This window comes from Cloeon dipterum, chromosome 4 (genome assembly GCF_949628265.1).
Source record: "Cloeon dipterum chromosome 4, ieCloDipt1.1, whole genome shotgun sequence".
NCBI lineage: Eukaryota > Metazoa > Arthropoda > Insecta > Ephemeroptera > Baetidae > Cloeon > Cloeon dipterum.
Window position 1 is genome coordinate 21628810 of NC_088789.1, and position 14815 is coordinate 21643624.

A 14815-nucleotide genomic window follows, 5' to 3' on the forward strand; every position below is an offset into this window, starting at 1 on the left:
GGACTCATGGTGGGGGAGTGGCGAGGGGGCGTAGTAGGTGTGCGCCTGGTGTGCGCGATGGTGTGTGCAAGTGACAACTTAACAATGCTAAAAGTTAGGTTGGTACTTGTCAAATACTTGTGACGTAGCACATTAAATCAGAGTTCTCTCTGTTAGGTACTCCCGCAGTCGGTGAGGGGGACCCAAATATTTTTGTCGAATTTTGTAATTTCCAGATCCGAAAATGGTGAGTTATCTGAAATTTTCTTCTTTTTATTTGATATTGGATGCATTTAGATTAATTTGCAAGAATTGCTAGATGAGATTATCCAGATATTTGCCGATAGAAAATAGGGATAGCCATGTGCATGAATGCGCCGGTGTGAGAACGTAAGCGTGTCAACAACCTTAGCCCAATGATTTTAAAATTTAAGTAGCTTAATATTTTATGATTTTTGCTTATCATCGTGGAGCTCTTATTAAAAATACTCTTTTTTAACGAGGTCATGCATGAATTTTTAATGAAGAATGAAAACAAATCAAGCCTCGAGGCATTGTGTGTACACAACATTGTTAATTTGCCGCCGTCGTGGCCGAAGCAATGGCTGCCTCCGATTTAACATTTTTTTAACCCTGTTGAATGCTCAATAATGGTTCAAAATACTATTTTTTGGGTGTCAAATGCAAAGGCCAAATTTTTTTCTGCAGCTTTACTAAATTATTAAACGGCGCGCTTACTAAATCACGATCGGGGGCGTGAGTTCAAAATGGTGTCCTAAGTTTTAAAATCCAGACTAATAATATGGTTCTGACCCCATCAGCATCCACCCTCAGACACTTAAATTTCGTTAATACTGAGACAAACTGCTCAAGTTTTAAATTGGCTCAAATTGAATCACTTAAATTACCTGGACCATCACTGATGTTGTGAGTTATGCCCATGCATATGGCAGACTCACCATTTTCGCCCAACTCACACTTCTCGCTAGGATAGGGATTAAATTAACATTGAATCTTCCCGTCAGAGCGAGAAGTGTGAGTGAGCGGAAAGTGTGAGTCCCCCATACATGTATAGAGATGGAAAAGTTAGTTCTCGCCGACGAGTTACAGTTTTCGCCCTTCAATCTTATTAGTATGTATAGGGACAACAGATTTGATGCGTGTAAACGGTAAAGTCGGCGAGAACTGTAGCTTTTCCATACTTTTATAAAATCTTGGTGATGACCTAAGCTTGTTATTTTCATTAACCTTATAGCTATTATAGTATTATCTCAACTCAAAATGGTTGAAAAAAAGCAATTTCAGAATGATTGTAATGTGTATGATCTTAAGCATTTGGAAATAGATGCTGGGGAACCATATTTATTCTGCCATCTTATTTTTTAGGGTTTCGTCAAGGTGGTGAAAAATAAGGCATACTTCAAAAGATTCCAAGTCAAGTTCAGGAGGAGACGCGAGGGAAGAACCGATTACTATGCTAGGAAACGTCTCGTCGTACAGGTTAAGAACAAATACAACACGCCTAAATACCGTCTCATCGTACGTTTCTCCAACAAAGACATCACGTGTCAGGTAAAGACAACTTAACTCTTTCAAGTACTCGTTATTTAAATTTAAATACACAGATAGCGTACGCCCGCATCGAGGGAGACAAGATCCTCTGCGCAGCTTATGCCCATGAGCTGCCACGCTACGGAATCAAGGTTGGCCTGACCAATTATGCCGCTGCTTACAGCACTGGTCTGCTCCTGGCTAGGAGAGTAAGTTGAATTGTTTTTAAAAACTAAATATTAAACTCAACATGATGCTTACCAGAGTATTTGCTACTGTTGAAGATTTTGTATCTAATGAACAATAATTTCTCTACTGATTCCTTACCGACCCATCTCATATAAACGCTATTATTTTCGAACCGCATTCTAACTTTTATCAAAATTTCAGCTGCTCAACAAGTTGAACCTGGATAGCCTTTACAAGGGTTTGGAGGAAGTTACTGGCGATGAATACAACGTAGAGCCCAATGACGAGGGACCTGGTGCCTTCCGTTGTTACCTGGACGTCGGTCTTGTCCGCACTACCACTGGAGCTCGCGTATTCGGAGCCATGAAGGGTGCCGTCGATGGTGGACTGAACATTCCTCACAGGTACGCTATATAAAACTCCAGCAGAATCCAGAATTTAACTTCTGATCTTGCGCAGTGTGAAGCGCTTCCCAGGCTACAGCGCTGAGAGCAAAGAACTGGACGCTGAAGTTCACAGAAAACACATCATGGGCATTCACGTCGCTGAATACATGCGCAGCCTTGCCGAGGAAGACGACGAGGCTTTCAAGAAGCAGTTCTCTAAGTACATCAAGCTTGGCATCCAAGCTGACAACATCGAAGCTATTTACAAGAAGGCACACGCCGCCATCCGTGCCGACCCGACCAAGCCGGAGGCCAAGAAGAAGGACCTGAAGAAGCCTATCAAGAGGTGGAACCGCGCCAAGATGACCAGACTGGAGCGCAAGAACCGCGTCACTCAGAAGAAGGAAGCTTACCTCAAGAAGCTGGCCGAGGGTGGTGGAGATTAATCTTGCGTTCCTTAAGAACCTGGCCAAGGGTGAAGCAAATCCTTTCACAATTCATTGTAACTGTGAAACTGCCCTTAATAAAATGCGAACGTTTCCAACAACGTTTGGTTTTTGGATTTGTGTTTTTTATTCTTCTACTCAAATACAAATACATTGAAATTTGTCATATATTCGAACTAGTTTTTAATTATTAATTACTCTCAACAGTCACAACTCATTTTGTTTTGGTAAAAAGTTATGAAAAATCGAGATGAATTATTGATGGAAACAGATAAAAAACTAAATTATTTGAAATCGAAGCCTTAGAAACTCGAAGCATAAAATTGTAAGCTTGAGGGACCACCTTTCAAGAACACAACAGAACAAATTAGCCTGTTGGCTGACATGTAGAGGCAATGCTAGTTGTGTCACACTGTCGTGACAGCGAAGACATTTTGCCCGAAGTTGGAGATGGCTATAGGTGGTTAATTATAAGTGACTTGAAATGCTGAAATAACTTAAAGGTCTAGGAGGCGCACCAGCGCCAACTTGCACACTTGCTGGATTTCGTACCTTTCCAACGGATTTAGAGACAAACATTTGTCTGGCATATCAATCAAAGAGTGCGGGAAGGCGTATAGTAAGATGGCCGCAATTGGCCCAACATTTCTGCGGCCAATCGGGCCCCATGTTATCCACTCGAAGGTGCCGTTGGCACCCGGTGAGGTCATAACCCACCCCGGGATGTGCTGAGCTGACAATGAGGTTCAAGAAAAAGCATTTTTCGACTAACTAAAAATTATTCACTATGGACACAACAACAATATACAGGGTCAAAGTTTTTTAATCGTTCACGTCTTTGTAATGCTGTGTTCCTCAATAAAAATTTATTTAACTCATTCTTAAAAAATAAACTTTCATAGGCAGGGTTCCCAATATGTTGTTTGCATTGCCAGAAATGAAAACAAAAATTCAATTTTAAACTGTAACATATCGAAATAATATATATTGACTTCAGAGCTACACTTTTACAGCAATTTGCTTTTGCGGAGTAAGTGTGAAAATTTCTCGTAGGCTAGGAGCCCTTGAATTAAAGGCCTTAAAACTGGTGCAGAGAGCGGTAAATATTCTATTTAGCCTGCGCCTCAACTATAATAGCTGTGGTTTTTCTGGTAATTCACACGATATTTTTCTCAAAGCCAGTCGTGCTTGAATTATTTCTGAGCAGAGGGGGACTGGAAAGTTACTTATATTAAATATTATTTTTATACAATGGCTCCAGCAAGTGACCAATCAAGCCCTGCAGCAATTTTATCTCAACCATAAACACAAACTAAATTAGTATAGATATCATTTATTGCTGATTTTCTCAACCATTAATTTTGTCATTTCTCATTTAAGTGTGGCTAAAAGGTTTTTTATACGAGCCAAACATAAAACAGGTTTCCGAGTGCAGGAAATGCAATTTTAATTCTAGATAGAGTTTCACTGGAAAAATAAAGTTCTCTCCCAACTTATAACGGATTATTCCAGGTTAAGGGAAAAATTGTTCCACTTTGAAATCATATTTTAAAAAACCATTAAAGGTATATTTTTATTGGTTATAAGACAGCTAATTTCATAAATTAATGCTCCACAAACTAATTATTGGCTGCTTTATCTTGGTAAATATTCCTCCCAGTCACGTCAAGCCTTTCCTCGTCTAGATTGGGCACAATGTCACTGTTTTCCTTCACCAGTTTACTACACAGCTTCATATTTTTCAGGATATGCTGCAGGTCCCAATCAGCGCTGCTGAGGGCATGCTCGACGCCAAAGTTCCCGATTTGCACACACTTTATTGAAGTAGTAGTTGCGGCGCTGCGGAGTTTTATCCCTAGCAATTCAACCATGGATAAAAAGTAGTCTTCAGTCTCATTCAGGGTGTGCAATTCTAAGCAGGGTAAAAAATCAGGCATGAAATAGGAAAAAACACTTGAAAAACAAACCTATAGTAAAATCCGGAAGTCTGAAGTCCAAGAGACGGGCGCTGTAAATTACACAGCCCCCTGTGGTTTTTGGTTTGATGGCTCCCTGCAACGCCAATTCATAGGCTTCCTGGCTGTCTGGCAGAACTCCAGCCAAACTATGATTAAAATATATATAGGAGTAACAAAAATATTGTCTTATTTTAAGAAATTATACTCAAAAGCACATTTTGTATGCGCGGCTTGCATTGATGCTAAAACTGTTGTAACTGCATGTGGAGGCACATGCTTGAAACTGGCCTTGGCTTTTCCTCTTCCTTCATCAAACCATCCAGAATCGGTTTCCAGGCCAAGCCGCACACCCACTTGATAACATCGAACTAACTGGTGGAAGGTCTTGTTTTTCACTTCGTTGCACCCTCCGTTAATGCCCAGTACTGCGTGGAAGATTCAAAATTATTTCAGGAGGATTTAATTATATTTTTAAACTGACGCAAGAGTCCAGAAGACCTGTAACCGAGTTCATGAACCATCCGGCCCCTTATTTCTTCAGTAACATAGCGAGGTCCAGTGACAAGAACGTTGTCCGCGTAGCTTGGGATGACTTTGATTACGCTTTTAGACTTAGTCTTTTCCGCAGGTACATCCTTTAGCTCACTTTCAATCATAATATATGGAGTAGGAGGCCGGACCTTCATTTGATTTAGATCTGTAATGTGAATATTATTTTATGGTGCTGGTCTTAATCCATTCATTTCTTATTCACATACCTCTGCATAAGTGACTTTTTATTGTGTGTTTGACTACTGCAACTGACTTTCTTGGTGGCTTGTACAGACACACGATACCCGTCAGATGTTTCCAAACCAAGCTTGCATCTCGGGTAAGTTTCATTTTAAAATATTCAGCTTCGTACCTCAAGAAATCAGCAAAATCCTGAAATAGATAACAATTTTGGTATTAGAAATATTGCAGTGCTTAAATACTAGTAAAAAGCTATCTGAAAATTAAGAAAATTTTTGAATCAGTGCATCATAAACTTCTAATTAAAAGGCAAAAATATATATGTCAAACAAAGTAACATGTTTAGAGTTTATAATTTTTTATACTATTCACAAGAAAATTATGTAGGTGCAAATCGGGGAATTTGTTAACTTATTTTTGGCAATATTCTTTCATAAAAATAAAATAATAATTTTAAATATAAACTCTTCATGAACTTGGTGCGATTACATATTAAGGGATGCAGGGTTCCCTTCAACCTTCATCATCCTATGTATTTGCAGAAAGGTTTGACTAATTTATGAGGTGCGAAATAAATATTATGCCTCTACGGATTTGTGTGCTTGTGTTGCAAAATAACATTCATGCTCAAGTTGATTGATAAAATGAATTAAATGAAAATTATCAAAATATTATAGTGGAATAATACATAGTCAAAAGAGGACCTTGCTTCTAATTGAAAATTGAATAAAAATCAAATTTAACAAATTTTCAACAGAGAATTAACAGCGCTTAATATTATGATACATAAACGCAACGTTGACGTTGACATTGTTGCACTTCTGAATCAAAATTTCTTTTAGGGACATACAATTACTCCACCTTCTTTAGTTTTGAATTTTTCGTCTTCCCGTCACAAATTCTCGCAAGAAATCAACTCCAATCTCCAATTTGCTCCCGTCCACATGTTTTCCATTCAGCGCTAATCACAATCACAACAAAAGGCAGTGGTGCCAACCGTAGCAGCAGTAGTGAATTTTGCTCGAGAGTTGTCGCTGTGTCCACCTTGGAGATAGTTCGGCTAATCATCAATAGGTGCTCTCGATGAGCCTTCCGTAAGTAGTGCTAGTGCTGTAAATATCAGCTCTGCAGCGGTGGAGCCAGCATTAAAAAAGTAGTCTCCAGCAGTTGTACAGTTACGGACGGAGAACGGAGACACCGCGATCGCCTTGAAGAATGATACAGCAGGGCTAGGAACCAGCGCTCGGTGGAAAATGGCATCTGGCTCGGCCTGCGTGAGGGCTGCAGCGGCCGATTCCGGCCACTCGGTCGACAGGTTGGTCCGGGTCGGCTACTACGAGCTGGAGAAGACCATCGGCAAGGGCAACTTCGCCGTGGTGAAACTCGCAACGCATGTCGTTACCAACACCAAAGTACGTACCGCAGGCCGTCCGACGTGTTGGGCGTTTCGGGACACCCGAGCCTCCCTTGTTACGCACCCGCTAGTTAATTTTTTCGTCGTTCCGGCAAGGATAATCACCTCCCTGGAACACACTCAGGGCCGAGCCTCGGCTCTTAATTAATATGCATGTTCTTTATTTGTTTTGCCGCGAGGATTTATTAATTTATTTGCGCGCAGCACAGCAGCTGTCACCAGATTTGAATTTATTGGATGACCACCACTTGATTCGCGCAGCTCTCCTCCTGGGTCGGTGCTCTTGCACTCGCCCATTCAAATGTAGGCCTCGGCGGTTTTCTCCAGCAATCCCGCACTGTCTGGCGTAGTAAAATACATATACATTATCAGACAGTTTATTTCGACAATCACTGACCTCTCGCTAAAATATTATCGCGGCGGCATTATCGCGATCAGCTGCGAAACGTTACATGGCATGCTGTGCAGCTGTAAAATAATAATGTCATGTTTTTTTTAAACCCAATATAACATCTTTGCGCAATTATATAACCCCCGTCCGAGATGGCATTAATATTAATTGCCCCCAGTTGAAATTCGTGCAAAGCTTAAGTTAATACAAGCAGCACACTACTTTCGCATTTCTGCCAACACACTCTGCGTGGAAAATCAAATATTTGCACGAGTATTTTTCTTGGAACAACATTTGGCTTCTTGTGAAACAGCCGAGCAGGGGCAATGCACATACGTGCATAAATTTAGTGTGACACGGCTGACTGATAACGCGCTTTGAAATGTGGACAGCAGGCAGGTGGAAACGGCGTCGCAGCAAAAGTTTTTCTTTTTTTTCACGCTGCTTGTTTGTTGAGATTGAGCAGTGTGTTGTTTTCCTGCAGGTTGCCATTAAAATAATCGACAAAACCAAGCTGGACGAAGAAAATTTGAAGAAGATATTCAGGGAGATCCAAATCATGAGCAAGTTGCGGCACCCACACATTATTCGCTTGTACCAAGTGATGGAGACAGAGAAAATGATTTATCTGGTTACCGAGTACGCCAGCGGGGGAGAGATTTTCGGTACGGAGCCCCTCTCTTGAAATAAACCAGTGAGACCTAATTTGTCCTTCTTCCAGATTTTTTGGTAAACCACGGCAAAATGGCTGAGCCAGAAGCGCGGAGGATTTTCCACCAAATCGTAGCCGCCGTTCACTACCTTCACGAAAACCACGTTGTGCATCGAGACTTGAAAGCGGAAAACTTGCTGCTCGACAAAAATAATGACATCAAATTAGCTGGTAATCTTTTCCTCCTTCTCAAAGCGTGAGGCATCCTCTAAGTCTCATATCCCACAGACTTTGGGTTCAGCAACCACTTCCATCCTGGTCAGATGTTGACGACTTGGTGCGGCAGTCCACCTTACGCTGCTCCAGAGTTGTTTGAGGGGAAACAGTACAACGGGCCGAAAGCAGATATTTGGGTACTGCCAAAATCACTTAATGAATTTAAAAATAAAATTCCCCTTCGCAGAGTTTGGGAGTTGTTTTGTACGTTTTGGTATGCGGAGCACTTCCTTTTGACGGAGACACTTTGCAAAATCTCAAGGCAAGGGTGATCGACGGCAAAGTTCGGATACCTTATTTTATGTCCAGTGGTAAGTTTGATCAATCACCCGTCGTTTATCGATTTTACAATCCAATTTTTTCCACGCAGACTGCGAACTCCTCATTCTGAATATGCTGTCAGTGGACCCTGAAAGAAGACTGAGCATCCCTCAAATACTAGAACATAAATGGATGGTTCAGGGCGGCCCTGATCCTTGGAGAGATAGACTTTTACTCACTACAGAATGGGCTTGGCAGATGGCTGTTGACGAATGCCAAAAGCCTCTCAACTCGTTAGTTATTGAACACATGCTTCAACTTCCAGGGCTTACGTCCGACCTCATAATCCAAGTGAGCGAAGCCTTCGATATTTTAAGGAATTTTTTAATTACAAAAAATGTTGCAGAGCGTGAAACAAAAGAACTTTGATCATATTAGTGCCATATACCACTTGCTCGTGGACAAGCTAGACAGACAGCAACACCAGCTCTTGATGCGCCAGCAAACTTCCTTGTCTTCATTGTCGGCTGCCATTTCTCCCCAGCCTCAGCCGCAACGGAAAGCCAGTATTACCACAGGTAAATCGTTAATTTCACTTGCCTTTTTGGGAGTGATAAAAACTGATTAAATTGTAGGAGTCGTCGATCGAAGCCCAGCAAGTGAAGACGACAGTTCGGGAGGATCTCCGTTGGTTTCTATGCCTCAAATACCTACTTCTTTGTTACTAAACGACTCGCAACTGTTAGAAAAGGTATTGCACAATGGCTGTTGGGAAATTAGTATGAGTTATTGTTTGCTTGCTTTCCAGTTCACAGACATCGCCGAGGCTGATCCAGCAAACATCGCCAACATTCAAACTCAAAGTGTCAATCATGGCGACAAATACCTTGCCGTGCGGAGACACACTGTCGGTCCTGGCGACACTGCTCACGAGCATGTAAGCAAATTGCCATATTGAATTATTCTTTCTTCAGCTGGAAAAAATCATTTTCATGTGTCCTACATAGGCCGTTTAATATAATTCCTTTAAAAATGGTACCGTCAAATGTTCAGGAAAACTGGTTTAATCAAAATTAAATCGCAGTCAGGGTTTGATGAGAGGGTGTGCAGTTGACAAAAATACTGCCTTAATATGTTTTCCGGTTATAACCCTTTTTGAAACACTTAAAATTTGATTTTTTTTAAATTTGTTCCTCATTTAGCTTTTGAACTACTTTTCCGATAGTTTTTCATTCATTTTAAAAAATAATACTTATTAGTTTGAATTAAACTGGAAATATCTTGTTAATTAAAACATAAAATCAGCTATGAAAAACTGTGAGGGAAAATTGTGTAAAAAATCATTTCTATTAGTTATTCGTTGGAAATTGTGATACGGTTGAGATGATTTCGTTTTATTACAACAGAGATTTATCCCCACTATTCAGTTATTATTTTTTAATTTACTAAACTTACGGGAATGATGTCGTTTCAGGTTCTGGAGGCGCATTTGAAACTAGGAGGAATGGAAAATATCTGCCCACCCACGTTAAGCATGTTGCCCAACACCAATCTGCCTCAAAATCTTCCATTAGTGCAAAATCAGTCGCCGCAGAACTTCAGTATCAAAGATCAGCACCTACTAAAGCCACCGTCCGTGATGGGAGCATGTGAGTGGAGGCCTTCCCTCTTTATTGACATTTCTTGTTTTGCTAATCCGTTTTTTTAGTCGGTAACTTTGGTCGTCGTGCGTCTGACGGTGGAGCCAACTTGCAAATTTTCTTCCAACGACAAGTAGAAGGAGCGTGGAGTCAGCCTGGCAGTCAAGAGCAGTTGCCCCATGTAATTATCCTTTTAACTGTTTTTAAATTTAGTTAATCTCTGTGTTAGCCCTTGCAACCAGGGAGTCCGACCGTTGCGCAAAGGTCTCAGCCGCTGCCAGCCCACAATGGTGCTCAAGGCGAACCAAGTGATATGCAAGGGCCAATTGGCTCTGGCGACGACTCCCCTGATTTGTATGCAGTTGCCCGGTACTTATTCACCTAAACAAATCTTAAAATATTTAAGCAATCTCCTTTTCTAATTAAATTCATTGTCTTTGTTAGCTACTTGCAAGTTCGAGGCAATTCCAAGAGGCATACTGTGAACATTCCTTTAGATGAAGATTCGCAAGAGTCGCAGCGGAAGAGTAGGGTACGCAGGACAGGGTTGTCGACTGTGGCGGAGCGGCCACCAGGTAACATTTGTTTCATAACTGAGTTGAGCGTCCAATAGAAGCAACCTATTGTAAATCCGCATGCACCTTTTATTAGCGTAGATATTATCTACCTTATCGCACCAATTTATTTTTCATTGTCGTATTTGATTTACTTTACTTTCATTTTTTGACTTATTTTGCTTGATCCGCATGATTGTTACGCTTTTGTTTTGCATCATCCCACCAGAGATAAGTAGAGAAGTGATTATGGAAGTCGAGGCACGCATGAAAAGACAGTACACTGTGCCCAACACAATGCTGCCCCCTCAAATCCCCGCAACCCGAGTTAAGTCGTTCCCCCGGACCAAGTGGAGCGGCCTTGCGACTGTCCAGGAAGCCAACCGTACGTATCAAGCCTCTGTCAGTAGTTGTTTTCGTGCTCGAAATTTTTCCCTCCCCTTCCCTCTCGAGCGACCCTAGTGTAACGCTACTCTGTTAGGCCGAGAGAGCTTCAAAGAGGTCAACACCCTGCACCTTCCCCTTGAGCGCTACAGCCCCGTACGGAGAGCCAGCGAGGGTTGCGCCTCGAGCTTGCAGTACCACCGCGCCACCCCCAGTCCCGGGACCTCCTCGTGCAGTCCCCAGCCCGGCTTGGACGCTAGTGTGAAAGCTTTGCAGCTCGAGTGTCATCAACTACAAGTAAAGGTTCACCTCATTCAAAGCCAATCCGCTCCACTCACGAAAACTCTCACACGCCAGAAAAATAGCGGCCTTGCCGACTCGCAGAGCCTAGCCGAGCTGCAACTGCTCCACTCGAGACACATTGCCCAAATGGCTTTGAGTTCGCCCCCTTTGCTGTCGCCGTCCTCGCCGTCCCCTGGTGCCTCAGTCCCTACCTCGCCTTCTCACCATGCTTACAACCAGTCTTCAGACAGTAACGCCTATATCACCCAGACTCTGCAGCGCCTTCAGCTGCAACAGCAACAACAGCCAAGGGGAGCATCACCAGGTAATTGATTATATTTTAATCGCTATTCCGTAAAAAGCTGCTAGATTTTTTGGCACAGGACTAAGTGGCTATTTTTATTAAATTTGCTCTTTCGTGTTGGATTCGCTGGAACAGCTGCTTCTCTCTCACCTGACTTTGAATTACAGCTGGCAGGTGACCAAATTCAAAGGATATCCGCGTGATTTGAAGCCTTTAATTTGCAAGGAACATCTTGAGATTTTTATTTTCTGTCAAGTTGTGAATAGTTTGTAGCCCATCGTGATGTTAACTAAGAAGGAAACGTTTAGGATTAATTTGATGTTATAGTTTTTTTCAAAACCATTGAATTTGTGTAGTCTTTCCTGATGTGTACAGTGATGGAAATTTTTCAATTACCGATCTAAGCGATTTTTTTAAATTTAAAGAAAATGGCCCAAAACTTAAAAGTTGATAAAAAATACAGTTTTTGCTCAATTTAGCTGATATACACTTTCTTCCAACAATAACAACAATTGGAACCACACTGCTAATAACAAACACTTGTTATAATGCGACGATAAATCTATTGATGGGACAGCTTTGACGTTCCCTATAAGATCATAAATTCCCCACGAGGGTTAGTTCTGAGTGAGCTTTGTATATTTTTAATATTCTCACTTAATTTCCGGGCTAATTAATTTTATAAAAGATGTACTTTTATCTTGTCAACAAAATTTATGGCATATAAGTTGTCGCATATTTTAAGTTTCGGAATGTTTGATTAAATATTTTCGACGTGAAATTGGCAACACTGACCAAAATATTGAAACTGGCAATTTTGCAGGCATTCCCGAAGACCCGAGTGTCACGATCCTGTCACCGCGAGTGGTCGCGCTTTGTTCAAGCCCACAACACCATCGAAGTTCGCCACCACCGCCTGGGCTGAGCTGCATCAACGAAGACGCCATGGAGCACTCACCTTCGCTGTTTCTGGGCTCTCGGCCGGAAAACAAGGTGCTGTGCAACCCGCAGATTTCAATCACGGACGAGTTGGGCGAGACGATCGCCGGCAGCGAGCAGAGCACGCCCGAGGCGGTTGGCTTCTGCGAGTTCGCCAGCATTTTACCATCGGTGCTAGGCTCTTGTGACCCGCTACGTCCGTCAATCACGCGCGGCATTGGCAAGGTGCAGCCCGCGGTGGTGGTGAGCAACAGCGACAGCTCCAACAACAACAACTGCAAGCAGCGGCATCGGCAGGAGGTGTTCGCCAAGGCTGAGCGGCACAGCTTCCCGCCGCCAAACTCGCCGGCCGGTCTGCGCCACACAGACAGCGACGACCTTCATCCCATGGTGGAGCTGCAGAAGACCTCCTCTGGTTCGTTCGAGGTGACCCTGTCAGAGGCGTGGTCTCAGACGTGCGTCAACGACATCCTGCAGGGCATCCGCGAGCAACTGGTGGCCAGGGGTTCCGTGGTGGGCGAGACACCTGACCGCTGCGGCCTGGCGCTGCAGGGGCCGGGCGGCGTGCAGGTCGAGCTCACCGTGTCTGCCGGCGCCGAGAGCAGGGGACTGCGCGTCAGGCGCATTTCTGGTGACCAACTGGAGTACAACCAGCTGTGCCACGAACTGTTTGCCTGCATCAGGGTTTGAACCGTGGCCGCAGAGGATTTTTCGTGTAAATTTGGCTGTTTTTCGAGAGCATTCCAACCAAGCGCTGCGCTTTTTGTATGATACCAACCATTCTCTAGTTTTGCTGGGAAAAATTCAGTGCTGCTGCCGCCGATGTGATTTGATGTTTTACTTTCAATGTTTGTGCAATTTGTGAATGGTGATACACTAGTGATCCTTATTCATTCCAGATGGCTGGACAATCCAGCCTGTATTGTGTTGCCTAGATTCATTAATTCAGAGTTTGCGTTGTTCGTGCATTGTTTCCGTTATCAGTGCATTTATCAAGGGGCATTTTGCAATTTGTAGGTGCCAATCTTTGAATCTTTTGACGAGATTCGCATAACAACAAAAGAATTGATTGAGCATCTAATTCCACATTTTTTTCATGTTAAGATTATCTTTGAGGCCTCATTTGCCGGTAAATGAGTTTTTTAAGAGCTCTAGTCAACTACTAAGTAGGCTTGCAAATACTTCTAAATTCTTGACTTCTTCCAAAATCATTTTGGAGTTTTAACAACCCTTTTTTATATCACTTATCAATTAACCTCTGCCACACACACACACACACACACACACACACATTCCTCTATCAATTCTCAACGATAGTGATTGGTTTTGTTTTTGTTAATATTTTCCTCTTGTTTGTTCAACTCTAATCAAAAAATATTTTTATACTTTATTGTTTATGCTTCAGTGCAGGGGACGTTTTACAAGGCAGTTGAGTGTCAGAGAGATGTGAATGAAATGTACGCTAGCTACATTTTGTAAACTTTTATGCACAATTCCAAATATATTTTTAACTTAAACACTGCATTTCCGTGTGTTATTTTTTGCTCCTAACCTTTGAAGTTTCGTCGAAAAAACTTCAGTATAAATAAATTTGAAATCTAGTAAAGAAATTCAATATTTTATATATTTTTCTTATAACAAAAATACTTTATTTAATGATTATTGCAAGGGCGTTAGTGTTTAGTTAATTCATCAGTTTCTGGACGACGCAATATAGTAATGAGTACGAATCGTGGAATTTCACCTTGATCATTCTCTTGGTGGTGAAAAGTATGAAAAAACTTAACTATGGTTCACAGAAATTACTTTAGCTGTTAAAAATGCTTTTTAATCAAACTCGAAAGTAAAGGAAAATTGTGTCGTGTTTCATTTGATAAAATTTTTCACTTTACGTGGTTAGACAAAATAACTAATTTGTTTTTATATTTTTGGATAAACAATAAATCTTCAGGTCGGTTAACAACATTTATTTTTTGCCTGGTCAAAACTAGTTCCATAAATACAGATCAGAGTTTAAGAGTCATTCTGGGATATTATTAAAAATCATGAAAGCGTAAAAACCCTTGAGATGTTTTTCTCACTTCGAAACATTTAAAGAGGATTGATTAATGGCAAAAACCTGGAAAATCCTTGTCAATAAAATATGAATTGATCGCTTAGGATTCAGTTAAAGCCAAAATTTACCTAATTGTAAGAGTAGCACTGTATATTTTTGAGAAAAGTCGGCATGCTTTTAAATGGTGAGGACAGTCGCTTTACTTGAAATTTTATTTTTATTTCACTACGAAGAGTTTCCCTAAAAAGTGTCACACACACATTTGGATAGATCTCGACGAGAGGAATCGAAATTTTCAAAGAAAAAAAGGTGGTCAAGCGTTGTAAATTTTGGAGAAAATTTGAAAATTTTGAGTTTTTACTGTAGCAAGGTTCTTGACTGATTGTTGCCAAATTTTTATCGACCAACTGCTTTTATTGCA

The 14815-nt window shown here is 41.6% G+C and overlaps 3 protein-coding genes across 5 annotated transcripts; 2 read left to right on the forward strand and 1 right to left on the reverse strand.

Moving 5' to 3' along the window:
* The first annotated feature begins 70 nt into the window (after positions 1–70).
* Positions 71–2667, forward strand: RpL5 (ribosomal protein L5). Its single transcript, XM_065490753.1, has 5 exons — positions 71–226; positions 1366–1551; positions 1605–1739; positions 1921–2123; positions 2179–2667. The coding sequence occupies exons 1-5, from the start codon at positions 224–226 to the stop codon at positions 2549–2551; spliced, it is 900 nt and encodes a 299-aa protein (XP_065346825.1). The 5' UTR covers positions 71–223; the 3' UTR covers positions 2552–2667.
* A 1431-nt stretch (positions 2668–4098) lies between these two features.
* Positions 4099–6232, reverse strand: LOC135941989 (pseudouridylate synthase TRUB2, mitochondrial). The gene is made up of 6 exons (XM_065487842.1): positions 6103–6232; positions 5268–5433; positions 4991–5206; positions 4715–4934; positions 4519–4655; positions 4099–4463 (listed from the first exon to the last, which is right to left on the reverse strand). The coding sequence occupies exons 2-6, from the start codon at positions 5389–5391 to the stop codon at positions 4171–4173; spliced, it is 990 nt and encodes a 329-aa protein (XP_065343914.1). The 5' UTR covers positions 5392–5433; positions 6103–6232; the 3' UTR covers positions 4099–4170.
* LOC135941988 (serine/threonine-protein kinase SIK3-like) lies at positions 6225–13862 on the forward strand. Of its 3 annotated transcripts, XM_065487839.1 has the most exons (18): positions 6225–6335; positions 6409–6653; positions 7531–7711; positions 7768–7929; positions 7987–8111; positions 8162–8285; positions 8345–8586; positions 8642–8813; positions 8871–8986; positions 9044–9172; positions 9710–9884; positions 9944–10056; positions 10105–10244; positions 10320–10450; positions 10659–10814; positions 10911–11116; positions 11171–11420; positions 12223–13862. In XM_065487839.1, the coding sequence occupies exons 2-18, from the start codon at positions 6495–6497 to the stop codon at positions 13026–13028; spliced, it is 3387 nt and encodes a 1128-aa protein (XP_065343911.1). In that variant the 5' UTR covers positions 6225–6335; positions 6409–6494; the 3' UTR covers positions 13029–13862. The 3 variants fall into 3 exon arrangements, with proteins under 3 accessions (XP_065343911.1, XP_065343912.1, XP_065343913.1); XM_065487840.1 differs by lacking the exon at positions 6225–6335 and having other exon boundaries at positions 6353–6653; positions 10911–11110; XM_065487841.1 differs by lacking the exons at positions 6225–6335; positions 10659–10814 and having other exon boundaries at positions 6353–6653.
* The last annotated feature ends 953 nt before the right edge of the window (positions 13863–14815 follow it).

Bases quoted from the DNA above. Each gene is read 5' to 3' on its own strand.
- RpL5 (XM_065490753.1), top strand. The intron at 1,740-1,920 runs GTAAGTTGAATT...TCAAAATTTCAG, and splicing joins GTCTGCTCCTGGCTAGGAGA to CTGCTCAACAAGTTGAACCT. The intron at 2,124-2,178 runs GTACGCTATATA...GATCTTGCGCAG, and splicing joins GGACTGAACATTCCTCACAG to TGTGAAGCGCTTCCCAGGCT.
- LOC135941989 (XM_065487842.1), bottom strand. From the start codon at position 5,391: ATGAAACTTACCCGAGATGCAAGCTTGGTTTGGAAACATCTGACGGGT. The intron at 4,656-4,714 runs GTATAATTTCTT...TTTTAATCATAG, and splicing joins CATACAAAATGTGCTTTTGA to TTTGGCTGGAGTTCTGCCAG. The intron at 4,464-4,518 runs GTTTGTTTTTCA...TACCCTGCTTAG, and splicing joins ACTTCCGGATTTTACTATAG to AATTGCACACCCTGAATGAG.
- LOC135941988 (XM_065487839.1), top strand. From the start codon at position 6,495: ATGGCATCTGGCTCGGCCTGCGTGAGGGCTGCAGCGGCCGATTCCGGC. The intron at 7,930-7,986 runs GTAATCTTTTCC...CATATCCCACAG, and splicing joins TAATGACATCAAATTAGCTG to ACTTTGGGTTCAGCAACCAC. The intron at 10,451-10,658 runs GTAACATTTGTT...TCATCCCACCAG, and splicing joins TGTGGCGGAGCGGCCACCAG to AGATAAGTAGAGAAGTGATT.